The following is a 24019-nucleotide window of genomic DNA, read 5'->3' as shown; positions in this document are numbered from 1 at the left end:
TTACACTGAGATCCACCTGCTCCTAGTTCTGAGTTGACTCCTCCCCAGGGAGGGCTGTCAAGAATCAGAAGTAGGTTCCACACGGACTCAGAGGCAAAGAATATACAAATCAATTTTCACTGCAAAGTAAAGGAGCTGTTACAGTGGAGGATTACTGGACTGAATGTCAATACTATGACATAGTATGAGTGTGTTTCATGTTTGGTAATTGCAATCATTGTTGCTTTTGTTGTGGTCATCCATGTACAATGCTTGGTGTCAGTCGATTTATCTCTTGTAAAAATAAAATACAGTGTGTGTGTGAAAAAAAAAAAACAAAAAAAAAAAAAACAAACAAAAAAAAAAAAAAAAAAAAAAAAGAATCAGAAGTAGGGAATTCCCTGGCCCTCCGGTGGTTAGGGCTCCACGCTCTCACTGCCCAGGGCCGGGGTTCGATCCCTGATCAGGGAACTAAGATCGCACAAGCTGTGTGGTGCAGCCAAAAAAAAAAAAAAAGAAAAGCAAAGAAAGAAAAAATCAGAAGCAGAAGAGATCCTATTTGCCCCCACCTCTTCTTCTCCGGTTTTGAAGAAAATTTTCCTTCTAAGTGTTTTAGGACCAGTAGCTCCTTTCCCAACTGTGTCATTCTTTTTTGCAAGGGCCATTCACACTTGAGTATGAACTAGCCTCTCTTCAAGTGGAGTCCACGCCTGGAGCAGGGTTGGGGGGAGTAGAGCTGCATGGGGGGTGTGAGGGAGTAGGCACTGGTGTCTGTCGTGCTGCGGGCAGAGGGCAGAAGCTGAGGGGCGCAGATCCCTTCTACCAGCTCTCACGCCAGGAACCATGTGCCGTGGGTGCTGAGCGAGGATGATGCCCCAGAGTCCCTGGGCTAACACTCTCCTAAGTCCAGAAGTTTGGGTTCAGGGCAGCAAAGTTGGGTACAGCTCATCCTTGGAGATCATAACGCCATCGGACAGGATGCTGCCAAGCTTTGTCCCACCTTAGGGCCTTTACCCTTGCTGTACCCTCTTCCTGGGATGCTCTTTCCCCATATTTTCCCATGGCTGGCTCCCAAATGTCACCTCCCAGAGGGGCCTTCCCTCGATCGACATTAGTCCTTCCTCCCACCTTCACCTCTACACAAGCTCATCACCTGCTTTATTTTCTTAATAGCATTTACCACTCTACAAAACGCTATTGTCTGTCTTTCCCTTTAGCGTGTAGGCCCTCTGCACCTCTTGGTTCCAGAACTCCCCGCGACCTGCGCGGTCCTACTCAGCCCAGCGCTTGCCCCCGGCGCCTCCTCGGCTCCCGCAGCCTCTCAACCCCTAACGCGGATGTCTCCTACAGTGCTGCCGCCCTGAGCTCCCCCTGGCGGCCAAAGAACCTCACTGCTCCAGCCCGGCACAAACACGTGGACACCGCCTTGGACCCCAGTCCGCTTTATTCCGGAGGGCGGGAGACTGAACAGCCCAACCGAGGGAGCGAGTTAGGAGGTAGGCGGAGTCTTGTGGGGGGCGGGGAGGTCCCGGAGCCGGCTGGTGGGCGGGGTCTAAAGGGAGCGGCCAGTAAGGAGGGCTCGCTGTTCAGGGCCTGTGGAGTGGGCGCGTTCTAGGACGAGGGGGCGTGGCCCACCGTGCGCCGGCAGGTGGGCGGGGCCTCGGTGGGTCAGGCGTGCCCAGAGCGGCCTACATTCCGGGCGCAAGCCCGTTGGTCTCCATGTCAGTGAGGTTGCCCCGCAGGTCCTGCTCCTCCTCGAAGGCCTTGAACAGTGAGTTGAAGTTGCCGGCTCCAAAACCCTGGAGCGGGAGAAAGGAGGTGAGCTGCGGGCCCAGAAAGCCAACCGCTGGGGACAGGCGGTCCTTAGTGGTACCTGGTGGTTGTAGCGCTGAATGACTTCCAGGAAGAGCGTGGGCCGGTCCTGCATGGGCTTCGTGAAAATCTGCAGGAGGTAGCCTTTCTCGTCGTAGTCTACCAGGATTTTCAGCTCCTACGTGGGAGACAGGGGACTGGGTAAGGGGGAGGCTGGCTGGCCCCTTAGCCTGGAATGGTGGGATATTTAGAAAGGCCGTGGGGGCTCCTGCACCCCCAAAGCCAAGAAAAGACCCTTTTCTGCAGCAGTTCCAGACACCTCCAAATAGATCCCCCAACTGTCCTATTACCACCTCCCCGCCTCAGCCCCTGTGTTAGCCACCCAAGGCCGGCCTGGACCACCCAAGTAGCACCCACACAGCTCTCCCTGCTTCTGCTCTTGCCTCCTTACAGACCATCTTCCCCACATTCAGGGATCTTTCAAAAATCAGATCATCTCACTCCCCTGTTTAAAACTCTCCAGTGGAAACCAGAACCCTCATATGTGGCTGGTGGGAAGGTAAAACGATGCAGCCGCTGTGGAAAACAGTCTGGCAGTTCCTCAGAAAAGTAAAAGAGTTACTATATGACCGACCCAGCAATTTAACTCCTAGGTATCTACCCAAGAGAATTAAAACGTATGTCCACACACATACTTGTTACCCAGATGATCATAGCATTATTCATGATAGCCAAAAAGTGGAAACAAATGTCCATCATCTGATGAGTGGGTAAGCAAAATGTGGTCTATTCATCCAATGGAATATTATTCAGCTATAAAAAGGAACAAAGTACTAACACGTGCTACAATATGGATGAACCTTGAAAACATGATGCTGAGTGAAAGAAACCAGTCACAAAAGATTATATGATTCCATTTATATGACGTGTTCAGAAAAAGCAGCTCTGTAGAGACAGAAGACCAGTGGTTGCCTAGGGCTGAGGGTGAGGAGGTGGAATGGGGAGATTGGGAGGTGGTGGCTAAGAGGTTTGAGGTCTCCTTTTAGAGTGATGGAAATGTTCCAAAATTGATTTCAATGATGGCTGCATAATATAGTGAAGAGCCAAAAGCCACTGAATTGTGTATTTTAAAAAATGATGTATGTTATGTGCCTTAAATATCAATAAAGCTGTCAAAAACAAAACCAGAAAAACCTCCAATGGTTTCTGGCCACAGAAGAACAAAATCCGAACTCCTAAATAGCCTACCAGAGGAATCGGCTCCTGCCTACCTCTTTGACCTGGGCCACTCCTCAAACACTTCCTTTCATTCACTCTGGCCCTCTTTCTGTTTCTCAGATACTCAGAGCTTGCTCTTGCCTCAGGACCTTTGCACTTGCTGTTCCCGCTGCCAGGACTGCTCTTTCTCTAGGTCTTCACACAGCCAACTCCCTTTCATCATCTCGATTTCACTGAAATGTCACCTCCTCAGAGGGGCCTTCCCTGACTGCCTCCTATGTAGCAGCCCCAGATCACTCTCTGTCATAGCCTGTTATAAGTTTCTGCACAGCACCAACTCTCTCTCTCTCTCTCTCTGATGGTGTTTGTGTTATTTATTTGTCATCTGTCTTCTCACTAGAATGCAAGTTCCATGACGGCAGGAACCTGGTCTGCTTTCCCGGCTGCATCCCAGTGCCTGATGCAAGGTTTAGACAACATTTGTGAGGCAAGATGGAACTCAGGGCTTGTTCTCCTCGACTGACCGAGGATCCTGTTCTAGGCCTTACCTCCAGAACATCAATATTCTCCTTCACCCGGATCTTGGCCGTTTTGAGCTTCTCCCGCAGTTGTTTGTAGTATGTGGACGGAACAGCCAAAAACTCCATGCCTCTCTCTCTCAAGTGGTGAATCTGTCTCAGAGCAGGGTCAAGGTCAGTCCTTCTCTCTCCATGCTCAACACTCCCAGCCAGGGGGAAGTGCTGGGCCGGGAGGAGGCAGGGTCCCTACTGCAGCTTCCCCAAACTGCCAGGATGCCGTGTGACCTCATCCCCTTCCTCCTCTGGGCCTTGTGGGTCCCGATGGAAGAACAGCAATCACTCACATTCATGGGACCTCACTACGTGCCTCTCTCGAGCACTTTCTATGTACTGTCTGATTATGTCGATGCAGTAATCTTTTGAGACATTTGGATGATTATTCTCCCCGTTTCATAGCTGGGAAAACTGAGGCATTGAGAAATTAAGTATTGATATCTATTCTCAACATAGGGGCCAGAGGGATTTTATTAAAATACAAGTCAAATCATGTCACTCCTCTGCTTACCCAACGGTGGTGTCTCAGAGTCAAATTCAAAGTCCTCACCATCTGCCCCCACTCCTACCTTCTGACCGCATCTCCTACCCTTCTCTTCCTTGTTCATTCTGTTCCAGCTGCTCCTTTAACCTTCCTCTACCCTGGCTGTCCCTTCTTCCTGGGGCGCTTTCCCCAGATTTCCACTGCTTCCTCTCTGTCTTCTGCATTCTTAAACGTCTCCTTCTTAGCGCCAGGACTTTGGTGACCGCCTAATTTAAATATACAAAGTCCTGGGACTTCCCTGGTGGTCCAGTGGGTAAGACTCTGCCCTCCCAGTGCAGGGGCCTGGGTTCGATCCCTGGTCAGGGAACTAGATCCCATGTGCCGCAACTAAGAAGCCCGCGTGCCACAACAAAGATCCCGGGTGCCGCAACTAAGACCTGGCACAGCCAAAATAAATAAATTAAGTAAATTTAAAAAAAAAGAAAAGGAAAAGAAAAACTTGAAATTAAAAAAAAAGTCCTTCACCCTCCCTCGCCCGTGGCCCTGCTTTATTTTCCTCTAGAGCACTCACTGCCATCTAACAGAGCTGTTTTACTAATTTTATTTTGTGCCTCCATAAGGGTGGAAACTATTGTCTTGTTGGCTAATGTATCCCAAGTACCTGAAACAGTGCCTGGCACGTAGTAGGTGCTCAATAAACATCTATTGTGTGAATGAATGAATGAATGAAGTTGCCATGGTCATGGTGAATTCTTGGTTGGGCCGGGACTGCATGGGACAGGTCAGGCTCTTGTCCACTTGGTCATACTGCCACATTAAGAACAGGTGGGACCCAGCCTCCCCAAGGGCTGGAGCCATAGACTCAGGACATTTAATTTGGATGAAAGGACCTAGTGGATCTTGTAGCTTAATATCCTCATTTTCAAGTTGATGCAACTGAAGCCCAGAGAGGGGGTTGAATCCCCTAAAGACTCACAGTAAGTTACTGGCAGAACCAGGTCTAGAGCCCAGGCTTCTTGTTACTCTGGCACTTGCTACTTCTGTAGCAGCGAGACCAGACTCTCTAGGGTGGGAATATTCCTGCACATGCACGAGCCAGTAAGGGAGCCCTGTCAGCCGTCTGGGCTGACGAAGGGGACCCAAGACTGCCACTCGTCACCCGCATCCCCAGACTCTGACTCCATTTTGCAGAGTTTGGCTCTGGAGCTGAATGGGAGGTGAATTAGGACCAGGAACGGGCTTCTAACCGCTGTGATGATGTCTTCAGTCTTGAGAGCGATGTGCTGGACCCCAGCGCCCCCATTATAGTCCACATATTCCTGTGGGAGGGAAGCAAGGAAACCATTGTCAGTGGCCCCGTCACCCACACCCCTGCCCCTGCGAGAGCCCTCAAACCTCTTTCTTCCCTGCTTCCTTCTTCCCCAGCCAAGGTCCCTGGGGCCCGAGGGAGGCCCCACCTGGATCTGGGACTTCTTCCTGCCCGGCGCTGGCTCGTTAATGGGCATTTTGATGGACTCCTCGTAATTGGCCACCACGATGGACCGCAGAGAGCTGTACTCCGTGTGCACCTGCGTGTCATCCACGGACCAGAAACGGTGGAACTGCAGGTTCTTCAGGTACCTGTGGGGGGTGGCCGGAAGGGCACAATGGCTCTGATGTTGGCCTGGGACCTGCCCCCCGCCCCTACTCAACCTTCCAGAATTTGTTCCCTGAGCAGGCTCCAAAAAGGGTATCGCCTTTCACATCACGCACATCAAAGATCTGTACCTTTATTATGACAGTTTTCCTTTGGGTGGAAGTAAAGCATCTGATAACAAGATCCATGTACATGGCACCACCTCAACAGATGGAGGTGCTTTTGAGAACGGGTACTTGCTTCTAATTTGCACACACGTGCTCTTTGGGTAGTGACAGCCCCTTCCTCCAAGCCTCCCTGGACTGTGACACCCCCTGTGCTGATTCCCCAAGGTTCCTCAGAGGGAGGACCGGTGGGTCACTTTGGGCCTTAAATCCTCTGGTCTCCATGGTGACAGTTTTACAGGGAACAGATGAATCAGTGACCTCAGACTAACCTCCCCCCACCTCGTGCTCTATTTCTCGACAAGACCTGGGAGTGGGCCTGTCACACATGTGGGAAGGGCTTGGGCCAGGGACTCACCATTCTGAGGCAGACACCATCTCTTGATCAGGCTGGTTTCCCACAATGTGATCAATTATCTCGAGACTGCAGTTGGGCCTGGGAGAGGGCGGCAGTTAGGGGGTGAGGAGAAGGCTACTCCCTAAATCTCTTCCTTCCCCCGGCCCCTCAATAACAGTAACTGCTCATTATTCCATAGCACTTACTATAGACACTTTATTTGCATCAACTCACGCACTATTACTAGCCCCATTTTACAGACGAAGAAACTGAGGCTTAGAAAAATAACTTGCCAAGGTTAAATAGCTAGTAAGTGACAGAGCTGGGATTTGAACCAAGGCAGTTGGGTTCCAGACCCTAGGCTCTTGGCCTCTATGCTGCCTCTTCAAGCCATCCTGGGGGATATTCAGGGGCTCCCCAGCAGGGACCAAGATGCTCTGTCCCCTCTGCATGGAAGAGAGGGCACCCCACCCTTGCCCCAAGGGGCACTCACAGCTTGGAAAGTAGGGGGTCGACGAATGCTGGGGCCTCGAATCCAGGCAGGAACCAGCCGGTGTAGTTCATCTTCTCCACCAGGGTGTGTGTAGTATCCCCATACTGTGGGTGGCGAACAGCCTGAGCTCCCATCCCTGCTGAGGCCAGGCTGCATTTCATGGTGCCAACACAGCCCTGGGTTCCAACCCAGACCCGGCCCTAACTCCAAGTGTGATTTTGGGCAAGTCACTTCCCCTTTCCAAAATGAATTGCAGTCTGACATTTGGGAATTTGGCAGTCTGTCTGCCCCACAGGACCAGAAGCTCTGTGGAGGCGGGGATGCCGTTTTGCTCATGATGCTGTCCTGGCATATAGTAGGTGCTCAATTAAAATGTGTTGCCTGAATGAAGAATGATGAGGGTGTTGGATCTAATTATATGGAAGGGCCTTTTCAATCATTCTAACAATCTTTAAGTTGTATTAAATCTTGAGGAGGAAGGACCTATGATTGTATCAGGTGCTAAACAGACTTGGTAATCTTTGCTGCGTGTCTGTGATATGCCAAGCGCTGTTGTTCTAAGTGCTATACACGAATCATCTCATTTGATCCTTTAAATGACCGTGGGAGGAGTTATAGCTGAAGAAACAGGCACAGAATGGTTAATTAGCGTGTGGCAGATCACACAGGTGGACCACGCAGGTGGTAACTTGCTCATTTAAACGGAGTCGCAGAGAGGTGAAGTGATTTGCCCAAAGTCACACAGCTTGAATGGGGCGGGGCTTCCCTCCCACCTCCTTCCCCAGACCCACCCATCTCCTTCCTTGCATCCCCATGCTATCAGCCCTCACTGGGGAGGATGGGAAGCCCAGAGGCGTGACTGTTAGCCCTCCTCAGCGTCTGCACACCAGCCAAGAATACAGGAAATCAGGGTCCAGGGAGAATGTCTGCACTTTGAGGCACAAGTGTGGGATGGTGTAATGGAGTCGGGGGTTGGGGAGGGGGGTCCTGGCATCTAAGTGGGTGCTGACAGCAGGAGGGGTGGGGCACTGAGGTTAACTCACCGTCTGCAGCACGGCAAACTTCACCTTCCCAAACTTATCTTGCTCTACCCAGGGTTCCCGCACGATCTTGGCACCTCGTTCCCGGGCTTTCTGCAGAGGAGATGGGGTGGGGAGGTGGTCAGTGCTGGACCCTTTGGCTGCCCCTGCTGGATCCCCTCTGCGTGGTCCTGCCGCAGCCTCCTCCAGTTTTTCCAGCCCCAGGCAGGAACTCCAGTGAACTTTAGCTGTTGCCCTTGACACCCATGGCTCATGCCCATTTGGCAGATAGGGAAACTGAGGACCAGGCCCAGAGCTGGGGCTATGGAAGACAAACCAGGTGGAGGTGGGGGTCTGTCCTGCCTGTCCTGTGCTAACTCACTCTGTGGCCCTTCCCCCTCTCTAGTCCTCAGTTTCTTCATCTGTAAAAAGGGTGGTTGGATAAGACAAATACAAGCTGACATTTATTGAGCACCTACTATGTGTCACACCCTCTGCCAAGTGCCTTACATGCATGAATCATGTATCTGATATTTAGCAAAACCTTATTACTGCATGTCTATGCTTATCACATGTCAGGCACTGTTGTAAGTACTAGCCTCTTTAATCTGCACAGCAACATTACATGAAAGGCACTATTATTGTCTCTATTTTATAGATGAGGACATTGAGGCACAGAGAATTTAAGTCACTCACCTGAAGTCACACAGCTAATAAGATTGAGACCCAGCAGTCTGCCTCTGGAATCTACATTCTGAACATCTAAACTGCCTCTTGAATACAGCGTTTGGTACAGTCATGCTCAAGAAATGATAATTGTGATCTCGTTTCCTCTTTGTAACAACTCAGTGAGGTAGGTGGTTATCCCCATTTTACAGATGCAGAAACTGAGGCTCAGACAGAGGTTGCATGGCTACTAAGGGGCAGAGTGTCACTGGAACTCAGGTGTGTGTCAACCCACATCTGGGCACATCACTCCAGCGTGGCAGTGTCCTCCAGCCCTGACTGATGGGGGTCCCTGTCGCAGACAGAGGGCAGGCCGAGCCTCACTGCTTCGTCTCCGTGCCAGCCCAGGTGCGGCCTCACCTGCACGATGTAGTCACAATCCTCCACCTCGAAGGCAATGTCCTTCACTCCGTCGCCGTGTTTCACCAGGTGATCGCCCATCTCTGTGGCCGGCAGGGGAGGCGGGTGGCGCTGGAGTCGAGGCCCCTCCCCTGTACTCTCAGCCTTCTGGGCTTCATCTCCTTCTAGGCTGAGGCTCCCTCCCTGAACCCTGATCCACCCCTGTGTCCCTAACCCCACCCACAATACCACGTCTCCACTCCCTGGCACCCCGAACCCTCTGGGGCCCCCTCACCTTTGTTCCAGGGGTTGAGGGCAGAGGAGAAGATGAACACAATCTAAGGCGTAGAGGAGAAGGGAGGCGTGGCTGGTGGCTCAGGCGAGCTTCTGGAGGTGCACCTCCAGCCCCGTTCCCTGCCCACCAGCGGGATACCCCTGGTGGGACATTAGGACAAGACCTCTCTTCCCAGCCAGGTAGGACTGTTGACCCTGGGTTCCTGTCCTTTCTCAGCCTTAGCTTCCCCTCTGGTCCTGAGGGATGGGGGCTTCTCCCGTGCCAGACCCTCCTGGGGCCTTGGGATGAGCTGCCAGTCAAGCCTCCCGGTGGGGAGAGCCCCAGGGACCCACGGACCAGGGCACTGCTCAGGTTTCCAGGTCTGACGTCTGAGGCCTTTGCCAACTGTTCTCGAACATCTGTGAGACCAGCGTTGGGCCAGGCCGAGAAGTAGACCAAACCAAGAAGGTCCCTGTTGCGTGTCGTACAAAGGTGCCAGTGGAGGGCCCAGCGGGGGCTGACCTCAGTGCACGCTCCGCTAACCACACCAGGCAGCCTGGAAGAGCACTGGGCCACCTGGAGGAAGGGCTTCCTGGCCTCCTGCACCCAGAGGTGCCAGAGCTGTCACGGAGCTCAGAGACCAGCAGGGAGAGAGATGGCCCTCCTGGATGGGTGGGGTCCTGGGTGTAGACTCACCTTCCCTTGCTTGATCACGTGGCTGACCATCTCCCGGGAACCCGTCTCCAGGCCCTTGTAGGCTAGGGGTTCAAAGCCCATCTTGCTGCAGTAGTACGACGCAGCCTGAATCACAGAGTTGCAGACGGGCCTGTGAGGGTCGAGGGGCCAGCCCCCAGTCCCCCCAGCCTATCTGCCCTGTTGCCCCAGGTGCCGAGATCCTCCTGGGAAGAAAGCCTGCTCCCTGGCCCACGCTGATCTCAGGTAAGTTTCCCACTGGGGTCCGCGGCCCTGATTGTGTAATTAGGATCCAAAGAGTGACTGTCCGTCCTGGGACTCTCCCAGCATTGGCCCTGATCCTCCCCTCCCAGGGCCCAATCACAGACCCAGCTGGAGACCTGCCCTTGTCCTGGAGGCCCCCTTGCCTGCCCTCTATCCACTCCCAACACCTTGCCCAGCTTTTACCTGCTTCGCGTTGCCAACCCAGAAGGTCACGGAGTGAAAGTGGAGGAATTGGCCTCTCTCAGGCTGCAGAAGAAGAGAAGGGGCAAGGCTGAGTCCCTAGAAGCGGGTCTAGAAAAGTGCAAGTGGAGAGGTGTCCCCTAGCCACCTCCCTTGTCCCACCCTCAATCCCAGAACTGAGGAGAAGCCAACCCACCCCACCCCGCTGCCCTGAAGGCTTGCCAAGCCTCGAAAGAGGTTTCTCATGTAGAAATTGAGCTCCTGTGGTCTCAGGATTGGTGAGCCCCCCCTCTCCCCCAGGAGGCCTGCCCAAGTTTCACAGGGGGAAACAGCCTTATGCTACAGCGACACAGATTTAAGTTAGACCTTAGAAAGAACTTCCAGACAGGATTAAGAGATTGGCAGGAATTTAAGAAGAGGTAAAAGTTTTTCTTAGGAGGGCAAGGTTGAGTCCAGCTCAGTCTAGACGTGGCGGGGGAGGGCAGAGATGAACTTGAGTGTGCATCCAGAATGTCACATAACCATTGTAGCTATTATTCCTCTTCTGCTCTTTGCTAACATTCCAGTCTCCCGGGGCCCTGACCCAACATTTCCCCTCCTGCTTACCTTCTGTCCTTTGTTGCTGTAAGTTGTCTAAGGAGAAAGAAAAGGACAGTAAGACATGGAAACTTGGACACAAGGTGCTTCTGGAAATCTCACTGCAGATCCGTGCCGTTGGCAAAGGCTGCCATGGCTCCAGGCAGGCTCTTACCATGACTGGTCTTGGTCACACTTCCTGCTGGCAAGACTGGGATGAGAGGCCAGCAGAGTGCTGGACAGAAATATTTAACACCCAGCAAGTCCCGCCCCTGGCCTCCTGGCCTTCCTGGGGGTGGGAGCTGATCCTGGAAGCTCCTAGGCCTGGAAGCCTCTGATCCAGCCACGGCCTCATTGGACAGGGTGATGCTGTCAGGCCTACAAAGGGGGAGTGACTCGCCCAAGGCCACCAGCCAGATGGGGGCAGAGCCGGGGCCAGAAGCCAAGGGCGCATTCTTTCCAGGACCCTGGGCTGGGACTGCGATCTTTGCCCTCCAGAATCCAAAGCTGAGAAGCCAAGGCCAGCTTAGGTGCAGAGGTGGCTCCAGAATTCTTATTCAGGGAGAATTTGAGGGGGATTAGGGACTGGTCTTGAAGCCAGCCACTTGTTTTCATAGCAAGTGTATGGTTTATATTTAGGTAAAAAGGTTGTATTCGATAGTGGTTAGAGGCATGGGTATGGGGGTTTGAATCCTGGAGCTCTACATACTACGTGACTGGGGAAAGTTACCGAACTCCTCTAAGCCTCAGTCTCCCATCTGTAAAATGGGAGCAATAGTAGTGTGGCAGGGCATTAAATGAGATAAACTAAGCTTTTGGAATAGAATCTGGCACACAGTAAGATCTCTGTTAATGCTGGTTATGATTAGTTATGTTTCTTTGGGGCTTTGGTTGGGGGGGCTGATGGAGAATAGGGGGGCCTTGGCATTGCCACAGCCTGGGTGTTGGGAAAGAGGTTGTGGCCCTACCCCTGGCCCAGAGTGGTGGGAAGGGGGAGCTTACGGCCCTGGGAGGAGGAAGGCCTGGGTTCCGCCCCAGCATCCCCCATACCCGAATCCTCAAGGCTCACTTTCCTGGAAGATGGAGTGGTGACTGCTGGCCAGCTGTGGCGTTTACCCGAGAGCTCCAGGACAGCCCCCTGCCTCTAGCTCCACGTCAGTCCCCAGAAACTCTGTTGCTGAGACATCTTCCTGGGGAACTGACTTCATCAACTATCCTCATTGCCTGGAAACTCTTCCCAGACCCTGATGCTGGCAGTCTCAGCCAGGGACTGTGCCAACCCCACCCCACCCTCTTGCGTTTTGGCTCCCCAAATGTCCTGCATTAGCCGTTTTTGTTGTTGTTGTCTTTTGAGAGTAATATTTATTTTGTCCTAATTATAAATAATTCATAGTGTTTTTTTCCAATTTATTTAAACTAAAAAAAAAGTTTATAGGACTTCCCTGGCGGTCCACTGGTTAAGACTCTGCGCTTCCACTGCAGGGGTCGCAGGTTCGATCCCTGGTCGGGGAACTAGATGCCACATGCATGCCACAACTGAGTCCATATACTGCAGCTAAGAAGCCCGCATGCCACAACTAAAGATCCCAGGTGCTGCAACTAAAGATCCTGCGTGCCGCACCTAAGACCTGGCGCAGCCTAAATAAATAAATAAATATTAAAAAAAAAATTCCACTGTGTATATATATACACACCACATTTTCTTTATCCATTCAGCCATTGATGGGCGCTTAGGTTGCTTCTATATCTTGGCTATTGTAAATAATGCTGCCGTGAACATGGGGATGCAGATATCTTTTCGAGTCAGTGTTTTTGTTTCCTTGATATATAACCAGAAGTAGAATTGCTGGATCATAGTTCTACTTTTAATTTTTTGAGGAATCTCCATATTGTTTTCCATAGTGGCTGCACCAATTTACATTCCCACCAGCAGTGCACAAGGGTTTCCTTTTCTCCACATCCTTGCCAATGCTTATGTCTTGTCTTTTTGATGATAGCCATTCTAACAGGTGTGAGGTGATAGCTTTTTGGGGTTTTGATTTGCATTTTCCTGACGATTAGTGATGTTCTGCATCTTTACATGTACCTGTTTGCCATCTGTACGTATGTCTTCTTTGGAAGAATGTCTAGATCTTCTGCCCATTTTTCAATCCGATTATTTGTTTTTTTGCTAGTGAGTTATGAGTTCTTTACATTCAATATATTTTAGATGTTATCCCCTTATCAAATATATGATTTGCAAATATTTCTTCCCACTCAGTAGGTTGCCTTTTCATTTTGTTGATGGTTTCCTTCGCTGTGCAGAAACTTTTTAGTTTGATGCTAGTCCCACTTGTTTACTTTTGCTTTTGCTTTTGGTGTGAGAAGCCTGTTTTTTTTTTTTTAATACAGAAAAACAGATAATCTTGGCAAGTTATGACCTCTAGGATCATTCAATCCAACATTCTCATTTCTCAGATGAGAAAAACTGACAAACAGCAAGAAGGTGCCTGACATTACTCCCCTCTTTTCTTCCTCCCCTCCTCCCTCCCTGCCTCCCATGTCTTTCCCTCCCAACCAGGGAGTAGAGAGGGGCTTGTACCAGGGAGGAGCCCCCCTCCCCACCCTCCTCAGCAAAACCTGCTAGGTCCCCTGGGCCACTCTCAAGTTTCCACCTCCTCCAGGAAGCCCTCTCAGAACTCCCCAGCCCCAGGTCAGAGGTTCAGCTGCTTAGTTGCCATGGGTCAGCTTTAGTCAGCAACCCCCGAGGTGGGGCCCAGGACAATCAGAGAACTTTCCTAAGCCACCCAGTTAGCAAGTGGCAGGGTAGAACTGGAATGGGAATCAGGCTCTTCTAACTCCAGAGCCCACACTTTTCATCTCTGTCTTGCCTTCTAGACAAATGGGAGATACTGATCCCCCAACTAGACAGATGGGGAAACCAAGGCTCGGAGAGGGAACATACGTCCCTAGGGTTGTGGAGCTGGTAAGAACAGAGATCCAAGCTCCGGCCTGTTTGCTTCTGAAGCTGGATCCCCTTCCACCAGTCCAGACACCTCTTTCCTTTTCTCTGTTTTCTGGGCAAATCTGGAGGCAGGCGAGGTGGCCCCACCTCCTTATCCTGTCCCTGTTGGGCCAGCCTGCCCTCTGGGTCCACCTTGGTCTCCTGGGTCTAGGTTTCCAACTGAGAAAATGGGGGTGGAGGTGGCCCAGAATGGCGCTCACAGGCCAGAAGTTTCCACGGTGGGGAGGTGTCTCAGCGCAGCCCTCCCGTCCCGGGAGAGGAGGAGGACCTCGTCCCCTTGCTCTCGGCAGCAGACTCAAACCCCCGCTCGCGGAACCTGGCCTGGCCTGTGTCCTCGGCACAAAGTCAGTGTTTGCTGAACCAAGGAAGCATGTCAGCAGCAGCAGCCTTGGATGCCAAAGGCAAGTGTCCGGCTCAGCTGGCCAGGGCTGTTGTCTTCGTCCCTCCTACCCTCTGGACTTTGCTCTCGGAAACACTGTGGGTCGCAGTCACACTCGGGATACACCCCTAGGTGCCTCCCCCATCTGTGGGCAGGGGTGGGGGAGGGGGGACCTGTAGGACCCAGCCTTTGGAGCCCCCGCGTCCCCTCCCAGATGCTCCCTCTCAGGCTGCGCCCAGTTGGAGAAGAGGTTAGCAGCGGATGGGTATGGCTGTCTTGGCTCTTTGTTCCCGAGTGGCCAGTTTATGCCCCTCCTGAGCTAGGAGCTGGGTTCCAGAGGCCTTGCTCAAGGAGCCCACTATTCAGATGGGCTCACTGACTCGCCCTCCACTGTGCCCTGGTGTGTAGAAAAGGGTGAACACAGCAGGCTTGAGGCTGCTATTTGTAGAAAGACCTGCTTGCAAGGTTGAGCCTTGGCTGGCTTCGAGGAACTTGGGTTTCAGGAAGGTTCCCCCCATCCCCAGAAATGATAAGAGTCACTCACTGGGCCTAAACTGTACAAACAATGTGGCTTACACCAAACACCTGCTTGTCTCCTGGGAGCCTGGGATTTTGGTACGTGCTGTGCAGTGGGTGCCTTGGTGACCAGCCTCCAGTGAAAACCCTGGAGCTTTAGGCTCAGGCACACTTCCCTGGTAAACACTTTATAACCTCTTGCTGGAGGAAATAAGTGCATCCTGTGTGACCCCACTGGGAGAAGACCCTTAGCATCTTGCCCCTGGTTTCCTCTGGACCTTACCCACACTTCTTTTCCCTGGGCTGAGTTTGCTCCTTTTGCTGTAATCCAACTTAGCCGTGAGTATGACTATGTGCTGGGTCCTGTGATCCCTCCTCATACATCATCAAACTTGGGGGTGGTATTGGGAACCCCTGACACAGTGGTGGCAGCAGTGAGATTCGCCTGATAGACCCTCGACTCACTGAAAGATGGTAGAAATACTGTTTTGGGAAAGGAAGGATGGATTTGCAAGGGATGTCCTTCCTAAGATGTGAATGTGAGATTCCTAGCTGTGTAAATACTGTCTATCTTCTTCCTCATGGCCATGACCGAAGTGGCCTTGGCCCTGAGCTCCTTTCTGAAGACCTTGCTGAGCACTCAGTACCTGCCCAGGGGCCTTGGGGTGTCCTGCGTGGCCTCCTGGAAGGGTTGACCAGCCTTTTATGCCTGGGTGGCTGTGGAGTTGCTGGCAGTGTGAGATAGCAGCTTAACTACAGCCGAATCTGCTGTGAGAGGTAAAAATTACCTCTGGGATTTGACAGCAACAGATGGAGCCCCAAGAGAGCTGACTAGCTGCATCCCCGTGGTTTCTCTAGGCTGCACAGGCTAAAACGAGGGGGAAATGCCCAGTGTGGGTGTTGCCTTTGGTTTTTTGTTCTCTCCTCTAGACAGGAGGAAGAACAGCCCAAACATTCCCAAAGGTGAGCTTTAGGTGGCCCGCCAGATGTTGAAAGTTTGCATTAGTTTTTCCTCTAAGTGGGAAGAAAAAAGTTAAATCTGTTCCCAGAGCTGGAGAAAAGCTTTAGATAAACCAGAGGGGGAAAAAGGGCGGGGGTGGGGGGATGCTCTAGCTGCTGCTGCCATAGCCTCGCCCACCCCACCCCCTGCCCGCCTCCCGCCTCTGCCGTGAATGTTGAATTTATTGCTAGGGGTTTAAATAGATTTGCAATGAAAATAAAGGGGGAGGAATTTTTTTAATGGCTTTGCGTTTTATAGCTATTACATATGGATGTACGATTGAAGCAGATATAAAATGTTACATGATTATAATTTCATAAGTACGAGAGGGATCATCATTAGGGAGAGCTGCAAGAAAAAAAAAAAGCGTCACTGGGACAAAACTTTCTTGCATTTTGCCACATGGGCAGCTTGGAATTTGAGTTCTTTGAGTATCGGAAACAGAACAATTATTACTATGATTTTTGCCTATTGGATCCTTCTGAGAATAAAAAGGAGACAATGAAAAAGAGAGGCAATCTCTAAATGGAGATACATTTTTGAGGTTTGGAAACAGTCTTTAGTTGCTAATGAGCTCCTGTGAAATCACGTCTGACTTTAGAGACAGTTTGCCATGACTTGCCTATTTTTGAGGGACTCAGCTTGTGTTCTAGGACCAACACGACAAAAAGGGCATGGGAAGGCCTCGGTTGTCTCTTGAACTTGGGTCACAGCTCTCTGGTTTTGCTGCAGCAGAAGAGAAGCTGCTGTCTCCCATCCCCGCCAGCTTTATTGAGGAGTAATTGACAAAGTACTGATAAGAGAAGCTCATCAGGTCTAAACTCGACAATGAGGCTTATGCCGATCACCTGCTTGCCTCTGGGAGTCTGGAATTTTGGTACATTGTACCAGGCAGAGGCTTCGCAGGATTTCCAAAGATGTCCATGGCAAAAAAAAAAAAAAAAAAGGCATAAGATCTCGTGCTATAGCTACTACCCACGTGAATCCCCACCCTCATTTATAAGGCCGTTCATTTCTCTTGGTTCATCTACCATCATTGAAAATACTGTGAACAACTTAAATGTCCATCAACAGGGGGTTGGTTAAATACAAGGAAACATTAACTATAAAACGAATGAAGAAACTTTCTATCTAGTGATGGGGAAAAACCTCCAAGATACATTGTTAAGTTAAAAAAAAAAAAAAAAACAAGGCACAGAACAGTGTTTATAACTTACCATTTGTAGAAAAAAAAGTTTATGGATCTTTTAAAATTTTGTTCTTTCAGTTTATTTGAATTTTCCACAGTGTAAAACATGTCATTGATTGTCAGCCACTGAATGGAATTTATTTATTTATTTTTAAGTTTTATAACTTTAAGTATTTGTTGATTTTAAGTGTAGTTGGAGTATAGTTGATTTACAATGTTGTGTTAGTTTCAGGTGTACAGCAAAGTGAATCAGTTCCAAATGGAATTTAAATACAGAGAACCAGTTCAGCCTTGCCGTTTGGAATCTTCTTCTTTTGGGAGCACCCCAGGCTATATATAGTTTATTTCCTTCTCTTCATGTCTAATTTCACTTCTGGTTCGGCAGCAAAAGATATTTGCATGATTTACACGATTTCAAAAGTTTTTAAATGGCTTTTTGAGGGTCATAGTTATTGAAGTGTAATTTATATAGAGTGAAATTCGCCCTTTTCAGCGTACAGTTCTATGAGTTTTGAAAACATAGTCACGTGACTATCACCACTATCAAGATATAAAACAATTCCATTACCCAAAAACATACCCACTCACCCATTCACCGCTGTGTACCTTTATAGTCAATCCCTCCCCCACCCCAATCCCTGACAAGCATTGATCTATTTTCTGTCCACATAGTTTTGCCTTTTCCAACATGTCGTATAAATGAGTCAGACAGCAAGCAGCTTTGTGAGTTTGGCTTCTTTTACTCAACGTCATGCATTTGAGGGTCCTCCATGTTGGTGCCTCAATGTGGACTGTGTTTCTTTTCAGTGCTGAGAAGAGTTTCATTGCATTGGTCTACCAGAGTTTGTTAACACTTCTTATTAACTCTTTAAAATCAGCTGATTGACAAATCGAACAAGACTTGAGTCTTGGTTACAAGACAATATAAAAGTAGGGACTGGGCTTCCCTGGTGGTTGAGAATCTGCCTCAGTGCAGGGGACGTGGGTTCGAGCCCTGGTCCGGGAAGATCCCACATGCCATGGAGCAACTAAGCCCGTGCGCCACAACTACTGAAGCCCGCACGCCTAGAGCCCGTGCTGCTCAACAAGAGAAGCCACCGGAATGAGAAGCCCGCGCACCGCAGCGAAGAGTAGCCCCCGCTGGCCGAAACTAGAGAAAAGCCCGTGCACAGCAATGAAGACCCAACGCAGCCAATTTAAATTTATTTAAATAAATTTTAATAAATTTATTTTTTAAAAAACTTGCAACTTAAAAAAAATAAAGTAGGGGCTTAGAGACACTTTCCTTCATCTTACAAAGAGAAGAATTTATGCTATGCTCTCTAAACATGTTACCTCAAGAAACAGAAGTTTCAGAATTTTATTTATTTATTTATTTATTTATTGGCTGCACCACGAGGCATGCGAGATCTTAGTTCCCTGACCAGGGATCGAACCTGTGACCCCTGCAGTGGAAGCGTGGAGTCTTAACCACTGGACCGCCAGGGAATTCCCTAGAATTTTATTTAAAGCAATAAAGAAAAGCAATTGAAACCCAACTAAAATAAGTTGTATGGAAGCAGGGAGTGGAAAGGGGCAAAGCTGGTGTGAAAAAGTCCTTTTTCTTAAAAAAAAAATGTCTTCATCCTTCATAATGAGATGTCAGTGAGTAGGTAAGTCCAGAAAACAAAACAAGAAACTCCCAAATGAGTATGGCCTCTAAGAAGAGGAGGGAGATGTATGGGAGCAGGGAGGGAGGCCATTTCTATTTCTTAAAGTCCTTTTATTTTTATTTTTAAAAAGTTATTTATTTATTTATTTAGGCTGCGCCCAGTCTTAGTTTCGGCATGCAGGATCTTCACTGCGGCATGCGGGATCTTTAGTTGTGGCGTGTGGGATCTTCCCCAACCAGGGATCGAACCCAGGCCCCTGCATTGGGAGCATGGAGTCTTACCCACTGGACCACCACGGAAGTCCCTTAAAGCCCTTTTAGAGGACAGTGACCACAAGGGTCACAATGAGGGTTTCTGGGGTGCTGGAAATACTGATTACAGAGTGTGTTCACTTTGTGAACATTCATTGAGATCTGTGTGCCTAAGATTTGTGTACTTTCAGGATGGATATTATCTTTCAATAAAGAAAACTATTAATTTAATTTATTGTGGTGCAATACACATAATGTAAAATTTACTATCAGTGACATTTAGTATATTCACAATGTTCTGCAAGCATCTATACTACCTACTTCCAGAACATTCTCCTTATCCCCAAAAAGAAATCCTATACCCCTTAGCTGTCACTCTCCAGTTTCCCTGCCCTCTAACCCTAGACAACCACTAATCAGCTTTCCATCTGTATGAATTTGTCTATTCTGGACATTTTATATAAATCGACTCATGCAATATGTGGTCCTATGTGACTGGCTTCTTTCACTCAGCACAATATTTTCGAAGTGCATCCATGTTGTAGCCTGTGCCAGTTCTTCATTTCTTTTTATGGCTGACTATTCCATTGTATGCATATACCACATTTTTATTTATCCATATTCATCAGTTGGTGAGTTGATTTCCACTTTTTGGCTATCATGAATAATGCTGCTAGGACTGTTCGCATACAAGTTTTTGTGTGGACATACGTTCTCATTTCTCTTGGGGATATACCTAGGAGTGGAACTGTTGGGTCATAGAGTAAGTCGAACATTTTGAGGAGCTGCCAGATTGTTTTCTACAGCGGCTGCACCATTTTACATTCCCACCAGCAATGCACGAGAGAGTTCCAGTTTCTCCACATCCTCTGCTAACATTTGTTGTCATCTACCTTTTTTATTCTAGCTGTTGCATCTCTTATTGAAGTGGTCTCCCCCACCCCTTACCCCCGACACTGCACGTCTTGTGAGATCTTAGTTCCCCGACCAGGGATCAAATCCATGCCCCCTGCAGTGGAAGCGCGGAGTCCTAACCACTGGACCGCCAGGGAAGTCCCCTCATTGTGGTTTTGATTTGCATTTACCTAATGGCTAATGGTGTTGATTTTTATGTGCTTATTGTTAATTTGCATACCTACTTTGGAGGAATATCTACTCATACTCTTTGCCTACATTTTAATTGTATTATTTGTCTTTTTATTACTGAGTTGTAATGGTTCCTTATGTATTCCCTTTTCAGGAATCAAGTCCCTTGTCAAATATATGATTTGCAAATATTTTTTCCCATTCTGTGGGTTGTCTTTTCACTTTCTTGCTGGAATCATGGGCAGCACAAAATTTTTTAATTTTGGTGAAGTCTGACTTATCTATTTTTTCTTTTGTCACTTGTGCTTTTGGTGTTGTATCTAAGGAGGGGGGCTGATTTTTTAACTTAAAAGATTTTCAGCTGAAGGAGTGTGATCTGTCTCAAGTTGTCACCTCTGGAAGCAGAGCACTTTAAAAAAGATAATAATAAGAACAACAAAAACTCAGATTTTCTGGTCGCTTTGTTTTATGTGCCAGGCACTGGGCTAAGCATGCTAAGGGCTATGTCCTTTATTTTTATTTTATTTATTTATTTATTTTTTATAAATAAATTTATTTTTGGCTGCGTTGGGTCTTCGTTGCTGAGCGTGGGCTTTCTTTAGTTGTGGCGAGCAGGGGCTACTCTTTGTTGTGGTGCGTTGGCTCAGTAGTTGTGGTGCACGGGCTTAGTTGCTCCACAGCATGTGGGATCTTCCTGGACCAGGGCTCAAACCTGTGTCCCCTGCACTGGCAGGCAGATTCTTCTTTTTTTTTTTTAATAAATTTATTTATTTATATTTGGCTGCGTTGGGTCTTCGTTGCTGTGCGCGAGCTTTCTCTAGTTGTGGCGAGCGGGGGCTACTCTTCGTTGCGGTGTGTGGGCTTCTCATTGCGGTGGCTCCTCTTGTTGTGGAGCACGGGCTCTAGGTGCGCAGGCTTCAGAGTTGTGGCACACGGGCTCAGTAGTTGTGGCTCGCGGGCTCTAGAGTGCAGGCTCGGTAGTTGTGGCGCACGGACTTAGTTGCTCCGTGGCATGTGGGGTCTTCCCGGACCAGGGCTCAAACCCATGTCCCCTGCATTGGCAGGCAGATCCTTAACCACTGCACCACCAGGGAAGTCCCTATGCCCTTTAATTATTAAATCCTCTAACAACCCTGTGAGGTAGGGGCTATCATCTCCATTTTACAGATTGGAAAATGGAGGTTTACAGGCGTGTCCTTTAGAACACAACTAAAAAGTGACAGAACTGAGAATTGAACCCAAGCCTGACTCTCTCCAAAGTCTATATGCTAGCCACTTCCTGCCATGCTGTCGTTGTTTTTGGAAAACGCTTTGGGAATGACCCCTGAGCCCATTTTCAAGCAGCAGGAGCAAACCAGCCTCCTGGACCCTGGAGAAGCTTCCTCTTCCTTTGGCTTGTGGCTGACTGGGAAGGGTTGGCTTCGCAGGGGTGCTGGGAGGGGATGTGAGAGAGGTAGGAGCACTACAGGCCTTCAGGGGGGCTCTGTGGACAGGCTAGCGGGGAGCAAAGCCCTGGTGTAGGCAGAGGTGGGGACTCCTGCTGAGCAATCTTAGGCAAGTCACTTCACCTCTCTGAGCCTCAGTTTCCTCATCTGTAAAATGGGAATTATAGTAGTACCTCCCTCATAGGGTTGTTACGAGGATCATCTGAGCTAGTGTACGTAAAGTGCTTTGCTTGATGCCTGGAACACGATAGACTCAATTAACAGTTACTGATTATGCTTATTATTATAAGGAATGTGGGAGGGTCTCAAATATCAGGTTAGGGGGCTTGGGCTTTATCTTTGAGAGAATGAGGAGCTTTTGAAGGTTTTATAGCAGAGTTGCAACATCATCAGGACTTTAAAGGCTTCTGCTCAAGGTCAGCATAGGGAAAAGCTGTGGATAGCTGCTGTGCTTGGACCGGAGTGGCCCAGTGGCCTATTTGTGATTCTGTATTATATTTGAGGAACATAAATAAACCAAAAGGCTTTCTTTACGTTTGAAAATTGGACCCCCAAACAGTCAAATAGCCCTGTGCCCTGTTTCCTAGAGTCTACAACTCCAGACCCCCAAACAGACAGAACTAATGAGGATTCAGAGGCACAGCCCGTGGATAGAGCCTCCCCGTCCTCTGCCAGGCTCCACAGACTCCCCAACAAGGGCTGAAATAACAGTTGGGGAGCAGAGGGTGTGAGGGCTGGCCGGGGTGCCCAGCTGTTATCAGGGCTAGTGCAGCGGGGCAGGGCCAGCTGGGTGGGGCTGGTCCTTATCTCTTGGGGCACAGAGCCCACGTGCCTGAGCTTTGGGGTGACAGGCAGCTGTATCGCCAGGCATCAGTGGTGGCCTGGAGGGTCCAGAGAGTTGATGGCATGGGATACGGCATCCCTGGGCTCTGGAGACGATGTGATCTTGGGCCACTTCCAGCTCCTCTGTGAGTCTCAGTGTCCCAAACTGTGTAAGCAATGGGTGCCCAGGGTCTGATGTGCCCAGGACAGAAGGCTGTCCTCTGTGCTTGGCTCTGGGGCGTTGAGCAGTGTCCTGGATTTTGTTGGTTTTGCCTCTCCAGCATCCATTCTGACTAACACAAAGAGACTAAGACTAAGAATAATAGTAACAACGACAACACTGTCTCTGAGCACTTATCCAATATCAGGAACCAAGGTGGGGGCGGTGGCGGTTGTCTGTTCAGCCACTGGCATTGATGTTGTTTAGATTTGCTGGCACAAAATGATAAAGTCAACAGACTTTTAGCAGTTTTTATTATTATTTTAAAATTCTCTACGGACAGTGCAGCCCTGGGGTAGGCATGGAGATAGATATTCTGTTCCACCTCCCTTCAAGGAAGGACTTGCTGCCCAGGTGCGGGGGTGGGGATGGGGGGAGTAGCTGGCTATCAGCTCCTATGGGATCTCCCGTAGCTGCACAGACTCTGCCCGAGGTCGCCTCTTCCCAGGGCACCCCGCACCTGGTGGCTGAACAAGGCAGGGGTGGAAAGGTGGCCCTTTCAGCCCAGTGGGGGACAACTCTGACCCACAAGTCTGTTTCCAGAGCCCCTGGTTGGGGTTGGCCAAGGCCTGTTGGGCCTCCACCATTGACTACTCCTTCTCCCCAGTCTGGCTTCCCCCCTTCGTTCCACCGGTGTTGACACCTAAAAACATCTTGTACCCCAAGCTCTGTCTCAGCTTCTGCTTCTGGAGAACCCATTCCATGACCAGCCCTGCTACCTGCACCTGGGGTGGGCAGCACCCCCTGCCTCTCCCCGCTGGGTGTGCCACTCCCAAGCACTGTGCCTATTTTATCTTCTCAACTCACTATTATTTCTCCCATTTTACAGATGAGGAAACTGAGACTCAGGAAGATGAAGACTTGCCCAAATAATAAATTGTCGGAACTTGCCTGCTGGCTCAGTGGTTAAGATTTCGCCTCCCAATGCAGGGGACATGGGTTTGAGCCCTGGTCCGGGAACATCCCACATGCCGCGGAGCAACTAAGCCTGTGCGCCATAACTACTGAGCCCGCGCTCTAGAGCCCTCGAGCCACAACTACTGAGCCTGGGTGCTGCAACTACTGAAGTCCACATGCCTAGAGCCCGTGCTCTGCAACAAGAGAAGCCACCGCAGTGAAAAGCCTGCGCGCCGCAGCGAAGAGTAGCCCCCGCTCGCCGCAACTAGAGAAAGCCCATGGGCAGCAATGAAGACCCAACACAGCCAAAAATAAATAAATGAATAATTTTTAAAAAAATAATAAATTGTCCACTGTGATTAGAAAGTGCTGAACAAGAACTTGGATCCAGACCACGTTTATATCACTATGTGGGCTGCTGTCCAAACATAAAACCAATCCCTTTATTCCAGGTCTCAAGGAGCTTAACATCCACTGGGGAAAACTATGTGAAGGCTCTGATCCAGACTTTATCATTTTTAAAGTCTAAAGCAGGTCCTGGCCAGCATTTTCCATAAAGAACTAGATAATAAATATTTCAGGCTTTGAGGGCCATATAGCCTCTGCTGAAACTACTCAGCTCTACAATTGTAGCATGAAAGCAGCCAGAGGCAGTATGTAAATGAATTGGCATGGTTGTGTGCGAATAAAACTTTATTTACAAAAACTATTTGCAAAAACATTCTGTGAGGGGCTTCCCTGGTGGCGCAGTGGTTAAGAATCCACCTGCCAATGCAGGGGACACGGGTTCGA

The 24019-nt window shown here is 49.5% G+C and overlaps 1 protein-coding gene and 1 long non-coding RNA gene across 10 annotated transcripts; one reads left to right on the top strand and one right to left on the bottom strand.

Annotated features, from left to right (window-relative positions):
* Positions 1 to 1405: 1405 nt before the first annotated feature.
* On the bottom strand, positions 1406 to 11007 carry HPD (4-hydroxyphenylpyruvate dioxygenase). The gene is made up of 14 exons (XM_059894457.1): positions 10942 to 11007; positions 10797 to 10823; positions 10194 to 10256; positions 9750 to 9854; positions 9075 to 9117; positions 8801 to 8883; positions 7739 to 7828; positions 6696 to 6799; positions 6224 to 6301; positions 5523 to 5685; positions 5313 to 5384; positions 3558 to 3680; positions 1853 to 1969; positions 1406 to 1778 (listed from the first exon to the last, which is right to left on the bottom strand). The coding sequence occupies exons 1-14, from the start codon at positions 10942 to 10944 to the stop codon at positions 1668 to 1670; spliced, it is 1182 nt and encodes a 393-aa protein (XP_059750440.1). The 5' UTR covers positions 10945 to 11007; the 3' UTR covers positions 1406 to 1667.
* LOC132347702 (uncharacterized) lies at positions 1461 to 23909 on the top strand. Of its 9 annotated transcripts, none has more exons than XR_009497271.1 (7): positions 1461 to 1797; positions 3410 to 3701; positions 5491 to 5681; positions 8373 to 8504; positions 8593 to 8659; positions 8742 to 9992; positions 23160 to 23909. It is a non-coding gene; the product is annotated as an uncharacterized LOC132347702 (long non-coding RNA). The 9 variants fall into 9 exon arrangements; XR_009497274.1 differs by lacking the exon at positions 23160 to 23909 and adding an exon at positions 19665 to 19696; XR_009497273.1 differs by lacking the exon at positions 23160 to 23909 and adding an exon at positions 12249 to 12425 and having other exon boundaries at positions 8784 to 9992.
* The last annotated feature ends 110 nt before the right edge of the window (positions 23910 to 24019 follow it).

Source organism: Balaenoptera ricei, chromosome 14, assembly GCF_028023285.1.
Source record: "Balaenoptera ricei isolate mBalRic1 chromosome 14, mBalRic1.hap2, whole genome shotgun sequence".
In the NCBI taxonomy this organism is placed as follows: Eukaryota; Metazoa; Chordata; class Mammalia; order Artiodactyla; family Balaenopteridae; genus Balaenoptera; species Balaenoptera ricei.
Note: the sequence above shows the minus strand (reverse complement) of the source record. Positions and strands in the feature narration are given on the sequence as shown.